Genomic DNA, 18743 nt, shown 5'->3' with positions numbered 1-18743 from the left:
GGGACTTGCCGTTATGACGATAATAACCCTCGCGTCAATCACTCGCTACAGCAATAAGCAGCAGCAGCATTGGCAGATTTCGCCATTGTAACTCGTATTGCTGCTGCTGATGAAGGTTGTGTTAGTAGTGGTCATTTTTGTCGTATTGCTACTGTTAGCCATGGCTTAAGACGACAACTACCAGCTGTGACTGTTGCGCCATCCGCACGGGCTCATCTGTTCGAAGGCACAGCGGAGACTCAGCGGCCGTGTCAGGCTACATCGAACGTCGCCATCGCTGCGCCAAGATACTACTCCGGGCGACCCGCTCGAGCTCCCTCTCTCGAGGGAGAACCATACAGAGAGCAGCAGAGGTCCAGAGTGCGTGTTGACCGTCGGGAGAACCAGGGAGCAAAAACGTGGAAAGAAAATGTTTGAGTGGTTGTTACCGCCATTGACGCAAGTCAACCACCTCTTCAATGATCAACGCATGAACCTTTAACCAGACAGAGAGCGACGCGTCGACCGTCGATCGCGGCGTCCCGTCATCGACGCATTGAAGCTATCTGCATCTGCGTTGCCTCATCGCCACCAACTGCCTCCATAGCAACTAGCATTGAAATTTTGTGATATCTGTCAAAGCACTGCGCTTAGCATCACCAGCCAAATTTAACTCGGTCAGATACATTGCGCTATCCGGAACCCCCGACTGCCTCCCAGGTTCCCTCTAAGCAAGCATATAGCAGCGTCAAAAAGGTTCCCCCAGATCATATTGTAAGTATGTCTCGCTCATACGACCACAATAACCTTTAGTATAGTCAGCTTTATTCGTTAGAATCGTTCATCGTTATTTACATACACCATAACAAAAAGCAATGCAAAATTATTTTCAGCGAAAAAAAAACGAAAGATCGCGTTTGAGGAACACATGACGAAGATCGATCACATGTACTGCTTCTTCTTCTTCTTCTGCTACCAAGTGTGTCCTACTCAACGCTGAGTGAGTGGGGCTTATAATTCGACTCGCAATTAAAGGTCCTATGCGCGGATGGGCAGTAGGGGCACTCTACCATTCAAAAATCAATAATAAGTGACTGGAACTTGGAGACTTGTGCTGAAAACGCTTAAAAGAGCTGAGTCTGTGGTGCCACCCCCGCAGAAATATCACAGCAAAGTTTCACCTCGTTGTATTCAAAATCTGTATTGACTAAACTGCTTAAGGATTACGAATCGTCGTGACTGCAACCGTTCGTACGAGTGTAGTGAATTCATAAAAGCACCAGGAACGAATTTTCGGTTCATTTAAAAATAACAACATAACATTTCCGCAATGGTGAGTTCAACTAGATCTTGGTGTTGCTTGCGCAATTTCTAACAAAAAAAAAAAAAAAAAGAATCGAATATGGCATTTATTATCCGCAAAAAGTGGGCGAAACAGATTTTACAAATAGTTGTCACTTTCAGCCAGAAATTCGAAATAGAACTCAATACAAAATGAGACAAAATCGTAAGTAACTCCAACAAAATCATTTGTTGGCAAATTAAACAGAGTCCGATAATAATGCTAGGGTGAAAATAAGTTAAGGCAAAATGCAAATGTTATCTATCATATATATATATTTTCCTCACAACTTATACTACGTGAAAAAATCATTTTTTCGATTTACAAAGAGGAAAATGTATGAACATTTTTGAAAAATCCCGTCTTTGTACAATAGAACTTCGAGCTCATGTGCCTGAGAGAGGGGTTGGAATTAATAAACGGCAACAGTTAAAAATAAGCTTGAATTTGTTTGTAACGTATACATCGCACGCTTATTGACGGGATCAGGCAATGCAGTCGAATTACTTTAGAACGTTACCATATTTGCTTTCAAATGCTTCGGAAGACGCCAGAATCTAATTTTAATACGCATAAAAATGAGGATACTATATCACCAGTAATAACTAACTCATCTAATCGTGTCCAATCCCGGAAAACTGAATCCAATACAGCTTAGGGGAAATAAATAGTAAGTAAGTCATGATAAATTAAAAAATTCCTGAAATAGCAGATGGCCAGCTGCACATCTTAGAATTCGACTCATTTTGTTGCGGCCGGGTATAAATCAATACCCTAGCTGGGAAAAAGACATTAGATGACAGTTACTTTATTAGTTAGAACCTATGGGTTTTACACTACAATACGGTGTTTTTTAAAGTCATTCATGCGTAAATCAGAGCTACATAAGTGGCATTTATTGGCTCGTGTTCCTGTACTCAGAAAAGAATGGAACTGGATTTCTGGATATAGTAAAGCCGGTTTCGTTAGTAGTTAGCATATGATTCAGACCCTGTATGTTCGTCCTTCGCATGAATTATACAATTTTTACCGCAGGCCCTCTTCGTCATAGGATGAAACACATTTTAACGAATACGCAGCGACAAATACACACAGGTTATCTACCACAACGGCAAATCTACGTACACTGACAGTACCATCTTGGGCTCAAGGACACTCACACATGCAGTCGTCCCAAGACACCGTGCCATATGGATATTTGCATAGATACTCGAGGCGTGGTGGAAGGAAGAAGAATGAACACTTCGTTGGATTCCTTGGAGCAGACGACACACAGTCATAATTTGCTCTGTCGTCTTTATAAACTAATGGGAAAAAGTGCACAAATCAAGATGGTATATGACACATATTCTACAGGATAGTTTATTATGTCAATTATTGTTGAAAATTATGGTATTCATGACGATCGATTTTTTTTTTGTTTTTTTCATTTTGCCTATGTATTCAAATCTTGCTGTATCGGAATTATATACGCAAGGCCGACCATGAATCATGATTACTAGTGTTAGCGTTGTATTTCATATAAGCAATAATGCCATGTTTAAAAAACAATCCAAACTTTTACTAAGAATTTACATGTTTTTACATAGACACTGGCGATAGCCGTGATTTTGATGAACTTAACCGATTACGTTGCCATGAGACTTTACTGCATTAATCGACATAGACTGCGATATATGCGACGAGCTGCTGTAAGCAAATCGACATTGTATGTTACTGCGATAGGTCTGGGGAGAAGGATTTGGTGTTAGGCCATTGAATATTTGCCAGCAGAATTCACTGCTTTTCGATTTACAGTATTCCATGGTTACGGATTATATGGTAGTGGTCAAAAGTACTTCTTAGCGAGGGATTTACGAAATGACGTTGCAGACAAAACTTTCCCTAGCTTTCTAAATTCGAAAGCGTCTTAGACTATTTTTAGGGCTTGTTTTAACGCCGAACAACAGCTTATACATAGAGGCGTCCTTAAAGAAGGGTGTTTTCACTGTGAATGTATAACGAAATTCTGCCCTTGTTTCTTGCTAACAGAACAATTGTCCTGTACAGTTGCAAGCTTGTGAAAAAGCCGACCTGCACGGTATATGGGAAGGAACAATTCAATATGTCCAGAAACCGCCAAACGTGTCCATCAACGTTCGTTCTGTATTGCCCTGGGTCAGGCTTCACCTGAATGTCGCGTCCAAGGAGAGCGCGACGCTCCAGGTTCACCCAAATCGCGTGATTATAAATAGCTTGTTTTATTTCCTACTATTTTGTGCATACGACAGCATTCCCTCTGTCTCTTATAGACGTTGCTTGCGCGGTAGCTGCTTTCCGGTTGGGTTTTTCCTATATAGTCTAAGTGACGGACTTCGTATTCCATATTATTATTATCAAGTAGTACTATCAAGCGTTATCAACCATTCTCAATCGATTTTTTTTATTCTAACTATAATTTGTAAAAATGAGACACATAGTAACACTGTGTGTTCATAGCACTCTTCAAAGTCAGTTACATAAAACAAGAACAAATACATAGACAAAAATCTACCAGTTACTGTGGCTTGTGGGGACTGTAGCAGAGAGTACATTAAGCACATAAAACTCTTACGACTGACGTCGAAATGCTAGATAAAAAAAAATGGACCATAACTAACCTGTTTTAGGTGGGTTAAATGTTTGGAACTACCCATCCGGTGGGAGAAACCAGAATCGTACCGGATCTAGAGCCAGCTGCAGATGCACGCCTTTTTCCGTAACACAGATACAATATAGGAAAAGTCGCCTAGGCAAAGAAACTCGTAGTTATCACAGTGGTTTGAGAAATTAGAAGATTTCAGGTTTATCCATATCATAGCTAGTGGTTTGCCTCAGAATCCATTGACTATATTTTTAGTACTGATGGTAAGTCATCATCCTTTGAATAGAAACGTTTGGAGCCCATTTTTTTCACTTTCCTATGCAATCCCACTAGTACACCCTCATTTACGCGTGATATATGAAGCGCTCAGAATCAGGCAGCGTTCTTTGTTAGCTAACGTTCTCCTACGTCATGGACGTACCCTATAGCCTGCCTATAAATTTGACTGGAAAGATGACGCAGTGACTCAAGTTGCATTAATTGGTTTAATTATAATAAATAGTACGAGCTGTTCTGGGGTTCGAAATCTGCCGATTGTTGTAGTAAAATGTAAATAATTGAACAAGGCAAGGGGCCAATATGGTATACAACGCAGGTCTTTTGAAGTATTTGATGAGATCCTAAATAGAAAATCCGCGTAATCAGAATATTATTTTCTAGAAATCCAGTTCAGAAATTTAGTTACGTTCAATGAAGCCGAATTTCTATTAATATGTTACGACCTGAGACGTAACGGTAAAAGGTAATAGGACAGTCTGGTAAATTAAGAGGGCTACACACACTGAACGGATCAATCAGGATCGTGTCTTCAATACAGACTTAAAATTTCGTCACGGAACCTTAAAAACCTCATTCGGTTAGCAAAAGCTTTATGAATATTTTATTATTAAACAAAAGTAACTAAGTGTTATTTAGAAACAAAATTCTTATGAATAGGTAAGCCCTTAATGAATAGCTTACTTAATGCTTTTACAGTCATCATCATCTCTACATAAGGCACATTTCACCTAGATATTACTCGCAAATTAGCAAAGATTTAGACTGATACAATCTTTCTTCCTTACTCTAATTGTCAATAACAGTCCCTGCGTAATGGGTGGCCATCTTCTGCTAATGCATAACCGCTTATGCGGTGAGTGGCTTCCAGGTCAGTAGACCCTTTATTGACACCACAAGAAAAAACCAAGTCAGGTGAAACCTTTGTTTCTAAGCTTTCTTTGATTTCGGTGTACTCATCGATTATTCTACTAATCGCTTGTATTGTGAGCGATAAGCCAATTTAGTGGCATGCCATTGTACTCGTCCCACGTGTGAAGTGCCCGCCTAGGATAGATAGTTGGTTATGATCTATTGTGATACCAAGTGCTCCCAAAGTGGAAAGGGCAAAGACAGAAGGAAGAGCAAGCAGGGGGAAACAAGTTGGACTTACGGCAACGATAGCCAGAAAGGGGCATTTTTCAGTTGGCTATCACTGCAGCATTGAATCGCGATTCACTTTCCAAGCAAATAGCCAACATACTATCGTGGCATCACGCCGCGATCAGTTAGCTAAAAGCCAGTAGTAAATCCGGACAGGCCGTGCCCGTCCAAATGAATACTGCCAAACAACGTTTCGAAAATTGCCGCCACCGATTTCACCCTCTCCACTACTCTCGACAGCTGCTGGTACTGGTCGACCCAACACAATCTCCTCTCAGGCTTTCGTCGGCTCGTCGTCTATTCTGTCGAAAAGGCAATTGTTGCCCATTACCAAGAATCGGCTGGTGCTGGAAGTGTTTCCTGACCGCGCTGTGGCCAGGGGCCAACTGCCTGCCAATCTACATGGCTTATATGAGCGCAATTAAAGTTCTGTGTATTTTTTGTTCGTGTTTGCTTGTGTGTGGGTATTGCTGGTTGTAAACGAACAAAACCAACGTAAACTCAATTGCTTCAGGGTGCCGCCACTGCAGCTGGTATCGAGAGCATCCGCTGCCGCTGTAGCCATTGGAGAGCGCACTGTTATCTGGAGAGCGCCGCACGAGTCGGTAGTTGTCGTCGTCGTCGTTGTTAGTGGTGGCCGCACGTCGATGGAAGAATTGGGAGAGTGAAGCTAAGAGTCTCTAACAAACTGGTTGCCGTTGTGTTTCTCTCAGTCTGTGGCACCATGCAATATTTGTTGTTAGTGGCACTCAAGTGAGAGACGAAGAAATGACAAATGCGCAATGGCTACTGTGTAAGCGACGATAGTAACAAGGGCCGCAGCTGCTGCGCTGTTGCCAAATGCTGATAAAATACAATAAATGAAAGGCACAAACATTCGCTTGGTGGTAGTGGGCTGAACGCTGCCGATCGGCCACAGGAACATTGGCAGGGAACAGTAACGTCAGTCGCTTTGCCTGTTCCACTATTTTATCTGTTATAAGGAAAGAATCAGACAACGTGCACGTTTGCTTAAAGCGTACTGTATTTTGTCATGTTAGCCTGATGAGAAGGTTGAATGCAATTAGCTAAGCGGCATTGACACTGGGAAAGCGGAAGGTTTTTATTAAAATATAATATCAGCTAGAGTAATGAAGTATTAAAAGCAATCAACTCTTTTGTGTAGTGTCTCGATCTATTCGTGGCTGTTACTTGAATTGAATTTGTGTTCGCTAAAGCCCGCGCTACATGGCCAGTGGCAAAGCTCTGTGCAACATAACAATAGTTAAGTACAATTGTTTTTATAGGGAAGGCAGTAGACAAAGAAATCGGCTAACAGAGTCAACTACTCTTGACCTTTTACCTTAGAGTGGTCGTGGTGCCTGTACCCCGCAGCCGGCGGCAGAAGGCCATCGTGACAATGCAAAATTTACAAGGAAAATAAGAGTGCATCAGAGACCATAGAGGGCAAACAGGATCGGGTGCATATATCAGAGGGAGGAGTACGCAGTGGCAGCGGCCTGTAATGTATCTCCTATCTGATCTAAGCAAAGGTTACTTTAAGTTGCTGTTCTTATTTGATACCAAAGAACAAATACAATTGCGGTGTGATTGAGGCAAGAGGAAGAACTCTGAACCTAAGCAACTGTGCGCCACCGAAAACGGATCGCTGATGTTGATAGATGATAGCAAAAATTTTAGTGGATAAGTGTACCTTTCGTTGCGGTTGTTTGGACGTTTCACAGTGAGTCAGCCAGCTCGTGAGCGGATGAGGTCTACACATAGAAAAATAGAGTTGGCGACTACTTGTACCTACACCACAACAAGATTCTACTAGATCGCCTACGACGCGAAATTTGTGTGAGAGTACACAAGAGTGCCACTATCACCCCTTAAAACTTTGGGGTAATACAATAAATATATCGACGAAGGGACTTACTGTGATATTGATTACGGCTGTTCCATACAAACCTGTTAAACATATCGTCTTTTTATTTGCTAAGGTAGCGCGTGTGTCGTGCGAAATAACTTACAAATAAGACAGCTACTAGGAGAGCCAAAAGAAACCTATAGACTGGTTCAAAATGATCGGGGGTAGCCGTGTCGGTTTCCGAAAGAAACCTCACCAGCAGTCTGCCTGGTTGCAACTGCTTCTCGCCGTCGGCTTGTTCCAGGGGCGCCTATCACCAGACTCTTCGTTGCCACAGGCTCCATGGTCGAATTACCCGGAAGGCTTGCATCATAGCCACTCACTACGGGGCGGTATTGGTGCTCTACAGTTGACAGGGGCACCCCTTACGCCGTCGTTGCATCCGAAGGGGCTTCTATGGGGTGAAGATGACGAGCACCACTTGCTTGTCGACGACGACTTCGAACGACTGTCGTACCTCTATCGGAGAGCGCACAGTCACCTGATTGCCTACCTAGCCGAAGATCTCCAGGATCGGCCAAGTGGAGCCAGTGCAGCTGGACCCACAACGATTGATGACCCCCAACAGGCTGATTCACTTACACGAGAAGTAAGTAGAGCGTATTTTCAGACAGGCTAACATAGGGTAGTCCAGATACTAGGTAATCTTACTTGTTGTTAGTAGGAGGAACGTTCGTCATTGTAGGCAGGGCATGCAAAAACAACAGCGGAATATGGGCTATGCCCATCAAATCAAAACCTGATATTCTTGTAATGCCTGTCTGCCCACCTGTCTCTCTCGGTCTATTTCTGCATTGTGCGTAGCACAGCATCTATTTGGTATAAACATTAAATAGCGTTCATACTCTTTACAGCCTTATGGGAGTGTATCTAGATCGTATTAATGTCATAGCAAAGTTACCAATTGTTTGCTTCTGTACGCTAAATGATTCACAGTGGCTGTATCGTGTGCTCGTATGATATTCTGCGCTTCACGCCGATACATGCGCTTTTGAAATCAAGAACTAGCTTTTAGCCTATTGTATATCCGCTCCGGAAAAGAAAAATTGATAAACTTTTTGTTTTGTTCCCCCAGTAAATAGAGAACTTAATCTATTGTGTTTTATTTTGTTTTCCTCACTTTTGTTGTTACGTCCGATACATGGAATCTGTTACTCCCAGTTGATGCCTTTTCTAAACATGCCAAATGCAAAGTGGGTTTGTAATATTTGTTCGATAGAAGCTGTGACGCACACGACGATCTTACCCGTGAAAAGTGGCAACGCTGCAACTAGCGTAACACAACAACAAGATCACTGTCCACCCACCTTTTTTATTCGACCGCTCGGACCAAATCGACTACAAATACTCGTTCCTTAGCAGCTGAGTCCCAGCAGAACAAAAATAACGCGCATGCATCGCGTCTCTTCGTGTGCATCGTAATGTATGTAAGAGCTAAAGAGGAACTCCTTTCGCGACTAGCCAACAGCGAAAACAGATACGATAATATTGGCTTTGCAAAAGTTGAGTCAGCTAAACGGCCGGCTAGATACACGCGTAGTTTTTGTTCTTATGATGTAATAGGACTGTTATACTTATGGTTAATATTAATGTAATCTTTTGTTGTTAATATGTATGACAACAATGTTGTTGCCAGCAATCCTTGTTATCGAGGCAGCTTCGCCTATCAACAGCTGTAGCAACGCCAGCTATAGCAACAGAGACGGTAGTAGTGTAGGCAACAATGAGCTTGCTACAGATCTTCGGGTACTCAGCAGCTGCCGTTGAGTGCAACACGTTACCACATTCATTACAGACCGTACTAGCTTGTCCGCTCTAGCATTTGCGTCACCCGATCATCTGCAAGAAACACTGATACCAGGTACGTGTGTAAATATATCTGCAATACAGGATACGTAGTCTAACGATGAGAAAAAGGGATACAAGGAGTCAGCCATCCTGAAAAAGTTGCATCATCGAACACCTGACGTCGCGTAACTACGTCTTCGGCGTTGTTTTGCGCCCTGTTTTATTCGTAGGGGGAGAACAATATTTGTTGGAAATGAGGACGATAAAAAACAAGCTATTTTTCTGTCCCGTTTTCCCTGCTCTTGGATGTTCTGCGACTACTTATAGACCCTGACACAACAAATGATAACGGGCGGCCGATTGGTTTCCTGATGGCATCCATGCCATCACCATTCAGAAGATACCTACAATTTCCTGCTATTTCTTTCTTGTTTAAGCATCATTTAAGCAACTGCTGATGTCGTTAGCGCACTCGTTTTCAACAGCGGCTCGATGGACCCCAACTTCGCTACTGCTGCTGTTATGGTGCCAGACCAGATCTTGTGGATTTTTCTTCGGATTAACATTTTGCGTTTTCTCCTACAGTTGCTAGCGTCGGTCGGTAGCGCCTGACTGGCGACTTCTGCTTTCAGCAGCGTAGCATTGAGCGCAGCAGCGGTGGTGCTGGCTGGCACTGGTCCATTTGTTCGCATCGCTGCCCGCTGTGGGGTTAGCGGATAGATCTTGTTTTTCTGCTGTTACAGCTTCAATATCTCGGTGCGTCCGTTTTCCTTTTTATAGTCGACGTTGGCGCTGTATGAGTCATCGCGTCTGATGTCTACAAGTGTCTGCATTTAGGAAAAGAGAGCTATCGGTGTGCCTCCCGTTCGTTGACTGCTCTGTGGGCCGTTGATTGGTCGGCTTTTGCTGTGGCATTTCATAGATACACGTTATGCCAGCAGTTCCAATCCTATTAGTTGTAATAGTTTTGCTAATAGGGTGTATACAACATTGCGGGAATAAGAAGCAAGGGAAGGAAATGCTGCGAAGTAAAATTCTGTTCCTTTAGTTTATGTGCGCGATGAGCGGCGGTCCGACATGACTAGGAGACCTGGTATAAGAAAATGGCAATAATTTTTTGGTAGAATCACCACTACAAAAACCAGTCAGCGCTCCATGCCAAAACACAGTGGCACTTTCGCCTTGTAGTTGCTCTTTTGGTGTGTGTTATTCGCTACCACATTTCACAGTTGCCCGGAGATGAGCTTTTCGCATCAGCCTGTATATATCCAAGGCTGCGACGCAGAGCAGGGGAGCTGCCATTATTTCAGAGGTTTGGCCGATTTGTACACACTGTCGTTGTTTGCGGCTGGGGTCTGTACGACGCGTCACGCCGTGCTTGAATTAACACAGTTGACTCTCATAAGACGTGGCAGCTTAAGCCTGAGTCTGCGCTCGAGTGGGATAGAACACACATGCAATGAGCTCAGTATTGATAAATCCGATACAAACGCACGAAATTGTGGTCAGAGTTGTTTTTTTTCCTAAACATCGCAGTTACTTATTCCAACGTTGCTTGGATAGAAACCGATCGTGAAGGTACTTTAATGAAGAATTTTCGTGAAGAGAAATTTTTCTCGATATGGAATTAGTTAGAAAATCAAGCGTCATGACCAAGGCATTTTATTAGATGAAAATTTTTACTACGAAATACGAATTTTTTCTACGAATTTTTACTACTATAGAAATATTTACTACGAAATTCAAAACGTATGAAGTTCCGAATAAAGTACATTAGCTTCTGTGATATAGTACAATAATAGACACCAAGTATAATAATAGACAGAGTCAACTAAAGCTGCATCTGCACAGGTTGTAATTCAACCGAATGGAAGTAGGATTCGTCAGAAACTGTTAGGCCGATAACCTTTGACCTATACACATTATGACACTGTTATGGGTGCAAGCAGTCACATTAGCAGACGCACATGATGGCATCGACAAGAGCAACCTTCTCCTGTAATAACAGTAAAAACAACATCAGTATGGAAATTGGACCAAAGCATGATAATGCATCATTTATTTTTAAGTTGTTGTCTACAGGGAAGAAGTGTTACCAACTGCGTTGATGCCGATGTTCATTGAGGGAGGACATGCCAGCTGAGTCCTGCGCGCGTCAGGGCAAAGCCGCATGTTATGGATAGATTGCAAATAGTCCCAGCATTAGAGCATAAAATGGAGATGTTAGGGTATAGCCCATTTGTCTCAATGTTTATATGCGGTGACAGATTACCCTTAATAGAAAGTAAACCTTTTACGTTAATATATGTCTTATGAATATCTATAGCCGGCTCCTTTATGAAGCGTTGTATTTATTTACCGCTACTGGGCCACCATTGGAGCCCAAATATATTTATACGTTAGTTTAGGCTTGAATGGTACTGACCAATGTAGCAGACTAATTCCTATAGTGTTGATTTTAGGACGCAAAAATTATCGATGAGTAAGGCTATCCTTTGCTCTCTGGACCTACTAATACTACGGGCACCTTCGATGTAAGGGATACCTTGCGAGTATTTAATTTCACCGTCACAAGCCTGTGTTTCAGTTTAAGAGTAAAAAATAGGAATAAATAGGATTTAATTAGGAAGATAAATTGGTGCAAGTTTCCCTAGGCTGCTGCGGGCAAAGAAAGGAGAAAATACTGAGAGGGAAAGTACTGCTTTGCTGTGAAATGTTTCATATCGAAGGTCAAACAGGCAAAACTAATCGGTTTTATGTGCACGCTAAAACAAAATGGTTGTGTTTGCACTATAATTTCCTAAGGCAGCAGTACAATATTTAAAGTATCGTAAACGCCTATAGTATTTTAGGTCCCATAGACATGTATGTAGTCTGACTTTTAATCCAGCGGCGGACATTTGCTTAATTTCTCTCCAGTGACAGAGGTAAGGTTTCACTTCGAAGGTTTTAAGCAGTACCGAACCGAATCTGTAGTGAATATGCGTGGATAAGGTGCTTTATAAATGCGTTTCCACTTCTGCTATACCACAGTAGTTTATTTAAGAGTGAATTCAAGTCACGCGTATTCTATCTGGCGTGAACTTTTAGGCTTAAAATAATCTCTATGGTCGCTGCAGATGCTGATATGAAAAAACAGTGGTAAATAAAAGAAAGACGGCCTGAACATTTCTAACGTAGACATATGATCAATGTATTACCATGTGTTATCTACCTGCTGTGTTATTTCCTACTTAACATACACTCACTACATCTATGAATTGTCTCGCTCTAGTCGATGCGTTCATTCGTCTCAACATACTTTACCCACGTGTCCAGATCACCGACGATAAAAAAGAAAATGCGCAAACAGGTTGACGGGTTGGCGTCTGCTCATACTTGTCTGTTCGGGCTAGTCGCACTCAAACGCATTATTTTTTAGATTGTTCATAGACGTCGGCTGCTGTCATTATCTATTTCTGGTGAATAGCCTCGCTGCTCGCTAGGGCAGCTGTTCTTTTTTCGTGTGGAAGTAAATCTTTTACCTGGACCTTCGTTCGGTATTGGTCACCACAATTAGGCACTATTCATGTATTATAATAGAATAGAGTGTTTCACGTCTTGTTTACATATATATGTGTGGACCATCATGGAAACAGTCATAACTGCTTTTAATTATCTCTACTTACGAATCCTTAACACGAGGAAATGTTTTGGCACAGAAAAGATGTTTGACCTAAATTATGCATAAAACATTCTCGTTGACTTGATTGTGAACTGGTAATCTTTGTTATCACTCAGAGTGGCGGCTAGCATCCTCTTTAAGCATCAGTATTATATAATTACATTACCTTCTGATGATCTGACAATAACTTTAATTTCATTATGCTTTCCCTCTGTTTTTCTTTTAATGTCTTGCTCATCATTTCTGGCTTCATGGTGGCTGAACATGACTGTGTATGTGTGTTTTTATGAGCTTGCGAAATCATTTGTATGTGCAGCTTTCGCGAGTTGCTTCGTTAGTATGAGATCTCCGTCGCGCTGACTTTGGTTAGGCTCCATTGGTTAACGGTTAACGAGTTAATCGCAGAGAACTGATCTTTTACTCGTCGTCAGGCATTCCGTCACCTGGCATCAATCGTGTGTCCAAATGTGGCGGTAACCATGCTCTTTCTTTTTATTCAACAAGTTCTCGTTCCACTGGTTTGGCTTAGCTAGCGTAACTAGTGACAAAACGCGCGATACATGTTTCATTCTTAAAGGGCGCTATGTTAATGAAAAACGACAAAATATCAAAGACACCTCCTGCTTAGCCACGCTAGAAAAGGTAATGTCAGCATTGAGGATCCCAGTTTCGTTTACTACCTTAGGTTTTTTCACGTTTGCTAGCATATCGACCAGCTTTACCGCACAGCAAAAAGCACTGTCCATGAACGATCATCGTAATAGATTACGATGATTCAATATACGTCTATTGCGGTTGAAGATTAGGGCATGAGAGGTGGACAAGCTGCAGCTCTCAAAAGTTGATATGATGCAAAGGCCAAGACGTCAACTTGGATGATCAAGATGGCTAGACCATAGATATATATCGTTTAGTTTGTTATTATTGTTGTTCCTTCTGTCGTCGTTTGACCCCATTTTGATTATAACGGCGGCTGTCCCTTGCAATAGTTTTCATTTTTACTCGAATGTAATCTCTGCATCGAATTAATCTGAATCTGTTGTAGCCTTTTTTTTTTTGTTCAGCTGCAGACTTGCGCTATTTGTTGGCTTGATTTTTATTGCACCATTATTATTACTATTATTTCCCATCGTACGCTGTGTTCCGCCATACAATGCTGAAAACAAGGTGAAAGCTTCCGTAGACTACCGCTGCTGCTTCTGCTGCTTCAGCTGTTGCGACAAGGACAGCGTGAAACGCTAACCACAAAGGTGACCTCGCATTGTAAGCTAGTCCTCGTTCTATCCCATTTCCTCCAGCTGTCACGTAGGCAGCCAACTCGTCGTGGATTATCACTCGTCAATAGTGTTACCATACATGGGTGATAGAGTACCCTGTGCAACGGAGTTATGAGGTAATTCGCAGTTTCGCTGCTACCTTTGTAGTACAACCGAGTGACTCTCGTTTCCCCGCTGCCGCTGTCAGAATCCCAGTCGTCGGGAGGTTTGCAGTTTCTGTATTGGAAAGCGATAGACGCATCTGCTTTAGCTGGTTCGTTTTCACTGGTTTGATATCGAATTAGCTATAACAACACTAGCCAGTCGTTTTTTGACCGTTTTTGCGGCGTGCCAAAATTATGATCAAGCGTAAGACTGCACTTACTTGAAGAAGAGTACCGGACGTGAAACACGCAAAAATCTATCAGAAGAAGAGTCATTAGTCACAGAGTAAAGTAGGATCTCAACCAGGCCAAGTACCCCTTTCGTTTGTCTGTTGTTGTAGTGATCAGACAGATGCAGACCTAGGACCAGAAGGAAACAGATCGATATTGTCGTACGTGTTACCGCCGCAAGTCCTTTGCGATAGAATTTCGCGGCTAGGGGAAGCAGGAAACGATGGTCAGTTCTTTTCGAATTAAATATCATGATTTTGTGTGTGCGTGAAAACTCCAGTTGAAAAGACCCGATTTCAATATAATTTTATAAGCTGCTGTATGTTTTTGTCTAATAGAGCGGCGAATGTTATCAAAATACATTGAATAAATGAACAGTGTTTGTCGATTCTAGCAAACGACTGTTAAGGGGTTTTAGTTGTATATTGAAGCTGTAACTATCCATTGTAACTAAAAGTTATAACTGAAACAGTTGTTTCCAAATGCCATTATTCTAATTTTAAATATAGGCAATAAATATATTTTAAATATAGTTTACTGACGTTTACATAAGTGGCGTGACTTGATTGTCGCCATTTGCTCTCAATGCTCCCCTGTTAAATATTATGTACCGCCAAAAAACTTGCTAATGCAGTATATTCCTTCCCCGTCCTTTCCTTTCCTTTATATGGAACCTTGGGTTTATATTACCAGTCAAACTGCGTAGAAACTACTGTTACTATATATGCACATTGAATCATCTTTAGCTAAGTTTGAACACCCAGGCTCATAGGGTAGCTTGTCGTCTTCTTGAACATGATCCATACTAAGCATACACACCGGGCCTTATACCACATGATCGATTACAAATTCCGGTCTGCTTCACTTGGAACACTGTCTTGAAGCTCAGTTGTTTGTCTGGCCTGCGTCTGTTGTCGTTTAACTGAGATTAATAAACCCACCACATCGTCACGCTGCGTTATTTTATTATCCTGCCCTAGTTACTCGATGACATTATTTCAGTTGCTCTGATTCGAACGTTTCACTATACGGAATCCAAAAATCCCACAACGTCCCACAGGTACTTTAAACTCGTCTGCATACTAACGCATTAACTAATGGCTTTCCAGGATATTCGACTGTGGTGTCCTATTTACCGTGTGTCCTATTCAATCGCAACTGTCCTACACTGCTGTATTAACTAGCCCCTGCTCCTACGGCTATTAAGCTGTAACAATGCTATGGGTTGGTACGCTAAAACGTCATTGGTCATTCCGTTATTTCGAGGAGAAACGTAATTTTTAAAGTTCAAGTGAGCGAAGTGGAAATATCAAATACAACGCCATGTTCGATTTAACGAGAAAAATCAATGTGTTTCAACCGTCCCTTGAATTTTGTTCCTTAAATATAGAGCGTGGAAACCTGACTGAAGGAATTAACCATTTGGAAAATCTGTCGATGCTCAAAATGCTATTTTTGAGAAGACCATTTGATTCGTTGATCTTTCCTAAGTTTACATCGAAAGGCATTAAGAAGTTTATATTTTTTAGCATAAGAAACGTCCATTGCCTATCCATATCGTTATCACCGTAAAGTTTTTCGCCAAGCCAAGCCTGCGCTCAAAAACGACGACAGCCGTTTTCGAAATAGTCAACACATTTAAATCTATATAATCTTTTACTCGTTTAAAAGTAAAGGATCGTTATGAAGTTGAACGGGTGATTCGGATGATGTGGAAGATTTCGACCCCTCTTTCTGTGTTCACATGACGAGGTCAATGCCTGAGAAAATCAGCAAAAATTGATCAGCGGATCTTGAGTGAGCCGGCGTTGAAAACTGCGATTCAGTCCGCAGGAAAAAGCGTTGTGTTATCTAAGCTTGAGATAATATCGTCCCTAAAGGCAAATGCGATGCTGTTAAATGGTGAGTGGATCTGCCAGGGAACTTATTATTCTTGCGAAGCATCGTCCTCTTTCCAAACATTTAAATTCAAAATCTCCGAAGCTACCGCATTTACTGACATATGCGTGATCTGACAAGGTGATGCACTGTTCCTCAGTAGTTTTTGCGTATTATTGACGTGGCTTTAGTTTAGTGATCAAAGTGAAAAAAAAAAAAGATGTAAATACGAAGAGATGTTTGTTTATCATTATGTTCGTATAATCGTTTAGTAATTTCTTTCTGAACTGAACTATCGTAGCGACACCATCAATTCTAGCATTTACGTTGTGCTAAACAATAGATGCTGTTTTCCTGTCACACCTGCTGACAATGCAATTAGGGTCGTTTAGCGTATCTATTATTTTTACCATTACTTGAACTGCTTATGCTACTATTCCACGTGATCGTCAATGGATCCGCTAATATATTTGTCTGTCCTGTCGTTCCATAACGACGTCGGTTTATTCGATCGGGCTTTTGTCTCGTTGCCTCGGGCCTTTATTAGCGCTTCACCGGGCACTGACAGGTGACGATCAAGTTCATGGCCACAGACTGGGTCGCGCTGTTCCCTCGTGGCCTGTTTACATTGAAAGGGTTGTATTGGCCAACGCAGTGCCGAATGAGAGAGATTCGGGAAGGTAGAGAAAGATAGGAAAAGAAAGAAACAGGGCCAGCGACCAGAGTAGGCGTGCGTGCAGAAAGCCTCGACTAGCTTATTTGACCGTCGCTGGTTAAGTGTTGTAGCCTCAGCGGCTACATGCTACAGTGGTCTTCATGAGCCGAGCAGTCTGGTTGGCGTGTATTTATTTTTCGCCGGTATCGCTCTTCGATCTTGACATGGTGGTCGCGACGTCTTGGTATGACATTTGTTTTCAGACCCAAAATTGGTGCCATAAGTTGTTGCCTGTGTAATTATCGCTATTTTACACACTGTAAAAATTTTTAAAAAAATTTCATTATACAAAGCGAAATGCTTGGTACACGGATATTTCTTATAGTGTCAAAATAATATGTCAATAATTTTATCAGCAGGCTAAGACCAAATTATCAGATCTATTTGGCTTGGCTACAGTACAATCTAGGAGACAACTGTGTTAGTTCTCAGCGGCACAGGGGGCAAGTATAACAGAATTTAATATAAAATTTATGAAGCGTTTATACTTCGAACGATCCGATTCAATGCCTTTAGTGCAACTCTCCTTAGGAAAAACTTCCATATGCTCCTAAAAATGTTCTAATAAAGTTGGACGAACAAACGACATTAAAACTAGCTGCTAACTAGAGGCACCATCCATCAAGCGGTTGACAATGTTTTTGTTCGCTTTAGCAGACGTCTGTGCTATACCGCATATAACTTGTAACGCGTCTTTAAAACTAAGCTTTTTAGCTTATGATAGATCACTTGGATATGTTTCGTTTACTGTAAATAACATTAACAGATGAAGTTAGTACCGCGAATGTGTTTCAAATGTCTGTATCATCTTATGGAGTTCGAGCTAGGGAATAGCTGTTCGGTACTCGATAGCAAGAACCTTAAATGTCTATTGTGTATGTATCACAGTATGGCGTTAAGACAGTAAAACAGTTCGGCACAACTGCAAAAAACGTTTTGAACCCTCTTGCGCAATTCGTTAACGATAAGTTCGTACGCCTTTAATTCTGAAAGACAGCGCACACACAACTCCGTCCTTGGACGGACTTCAGTTCAGAGCGATCGGCCAAATTGCCATTTCAAGAGCGGAACACCCTTGCGATGCGCTTGTGATGGAATCGTCGATATTCCATGTATGTGCACGGTATCCTCTGTCGTCAATATCACATGAAATGTGCACGTTTAGGTGTATGTGAAGGCGTACCGCCATGTGACGTGCAGCCTATATAACGGAGCCAGCACACAAGCATCCGTCAGCTCGTCCATCGATGCCGTATCTTCCTCGATCGCCTGCTCTGTTGAGGTGTAGTGGCTGTCACCTGGTGGCAATCGGCTTGGGTATGGTGAAGGGCGAGTCCTTTACCAGTATCCAAACTACTTGGAACAATCTCTATCCGCCAAGCTGAGCCGGGAACACTGCGGTCTACGCCAGTGGTTAGCAGTAATCGGAGGAACATTTGTTAAAGCAAAGAGCGACACACGTACGTCAAGCTGTCAGCCGTATCTGAAGTGGCGCTACGATCTTTGTGAACGTGTCCAGATACGTCCGACTAAAGGGTGCGGCAACATTTTGACGAACAAACCAACAACAATGTCCGGAGTAAGGTGCCTATCGATGAAGAGGTTGTCTGATGGCGCCAATGAACGTTGGTGGGGATCGGCGCCCTTACGTGCTGAACGTGCTAGCCCCCTTCCGCACGACCCTCCTAAGGAGTTCTTTTCATTCGATCTCAAGGTGCGTTAACACCTGGCTGCCGGAACACACCTTTGAAATTAGCATAACCAAAAGATGTAGT

The 18743-nt window shown here is 42.1% G+C and overlaps 1 protein-coding gene across 5 annotated transcripts in view; it reads left to right on the top strand.

Annotated features, from left to right (window-relative positions):
* The first annotated feature begins 28 nt into the window (after positions 1-28).
* The window catches only part of cnc (NFE2 like bZIP transcription factor cap-n-collar), a 50934-nt gene continuing 32219 nt past the window's right edge, over positions 29-18743 (top strand). The window contains exons 1-3 of one of the 5 annotated variants that reach the window (XM_022854426.2): positions 29-753; positions 873-1312; positions 6711-7861. In XM_022854426.2, coding sequence (XP_022710161.1) covers positions 7427-7861 — 435 coding nt within the window. In that variant the 5' untranslated portion in view covers positions 29-753; positions 873-1312; positions 6711-7426. Of the gene's footprint in view, positions 754-872; positions 1313-5620; positions 7862-18140; positions 18683-18743 lie in introns of those variants that run through there. The other 4 variants (XM_022854457.2, XM_022854443.2, XM_022854435.2 and 1 more) reach the window with 4 other exon arrangements.

The sequence above is a fragment of the Varroa jacobsoni genome, unplaced genomic scaffold (genome assembly GCF_002532875.2).
Source record: "Varroa jacobsoni isolate VJ856 unplaced genomic scaffold, vjacob_1.0 scaffold_192, whole genome shotgun sequence".
Taxonomy (NCBI): domain Eukaryota; kingdom Metazoa; phylum Arthropoda; class Arachnida; order Mesostigmata; family Varroidae; genus Varroa; species Varroa jacobsoni.
The sequence above is the reverse complement of the archived record's forward strand: the minus strand, read 5'-3'. Positions and strand labels throughout refer to the sequence as shown.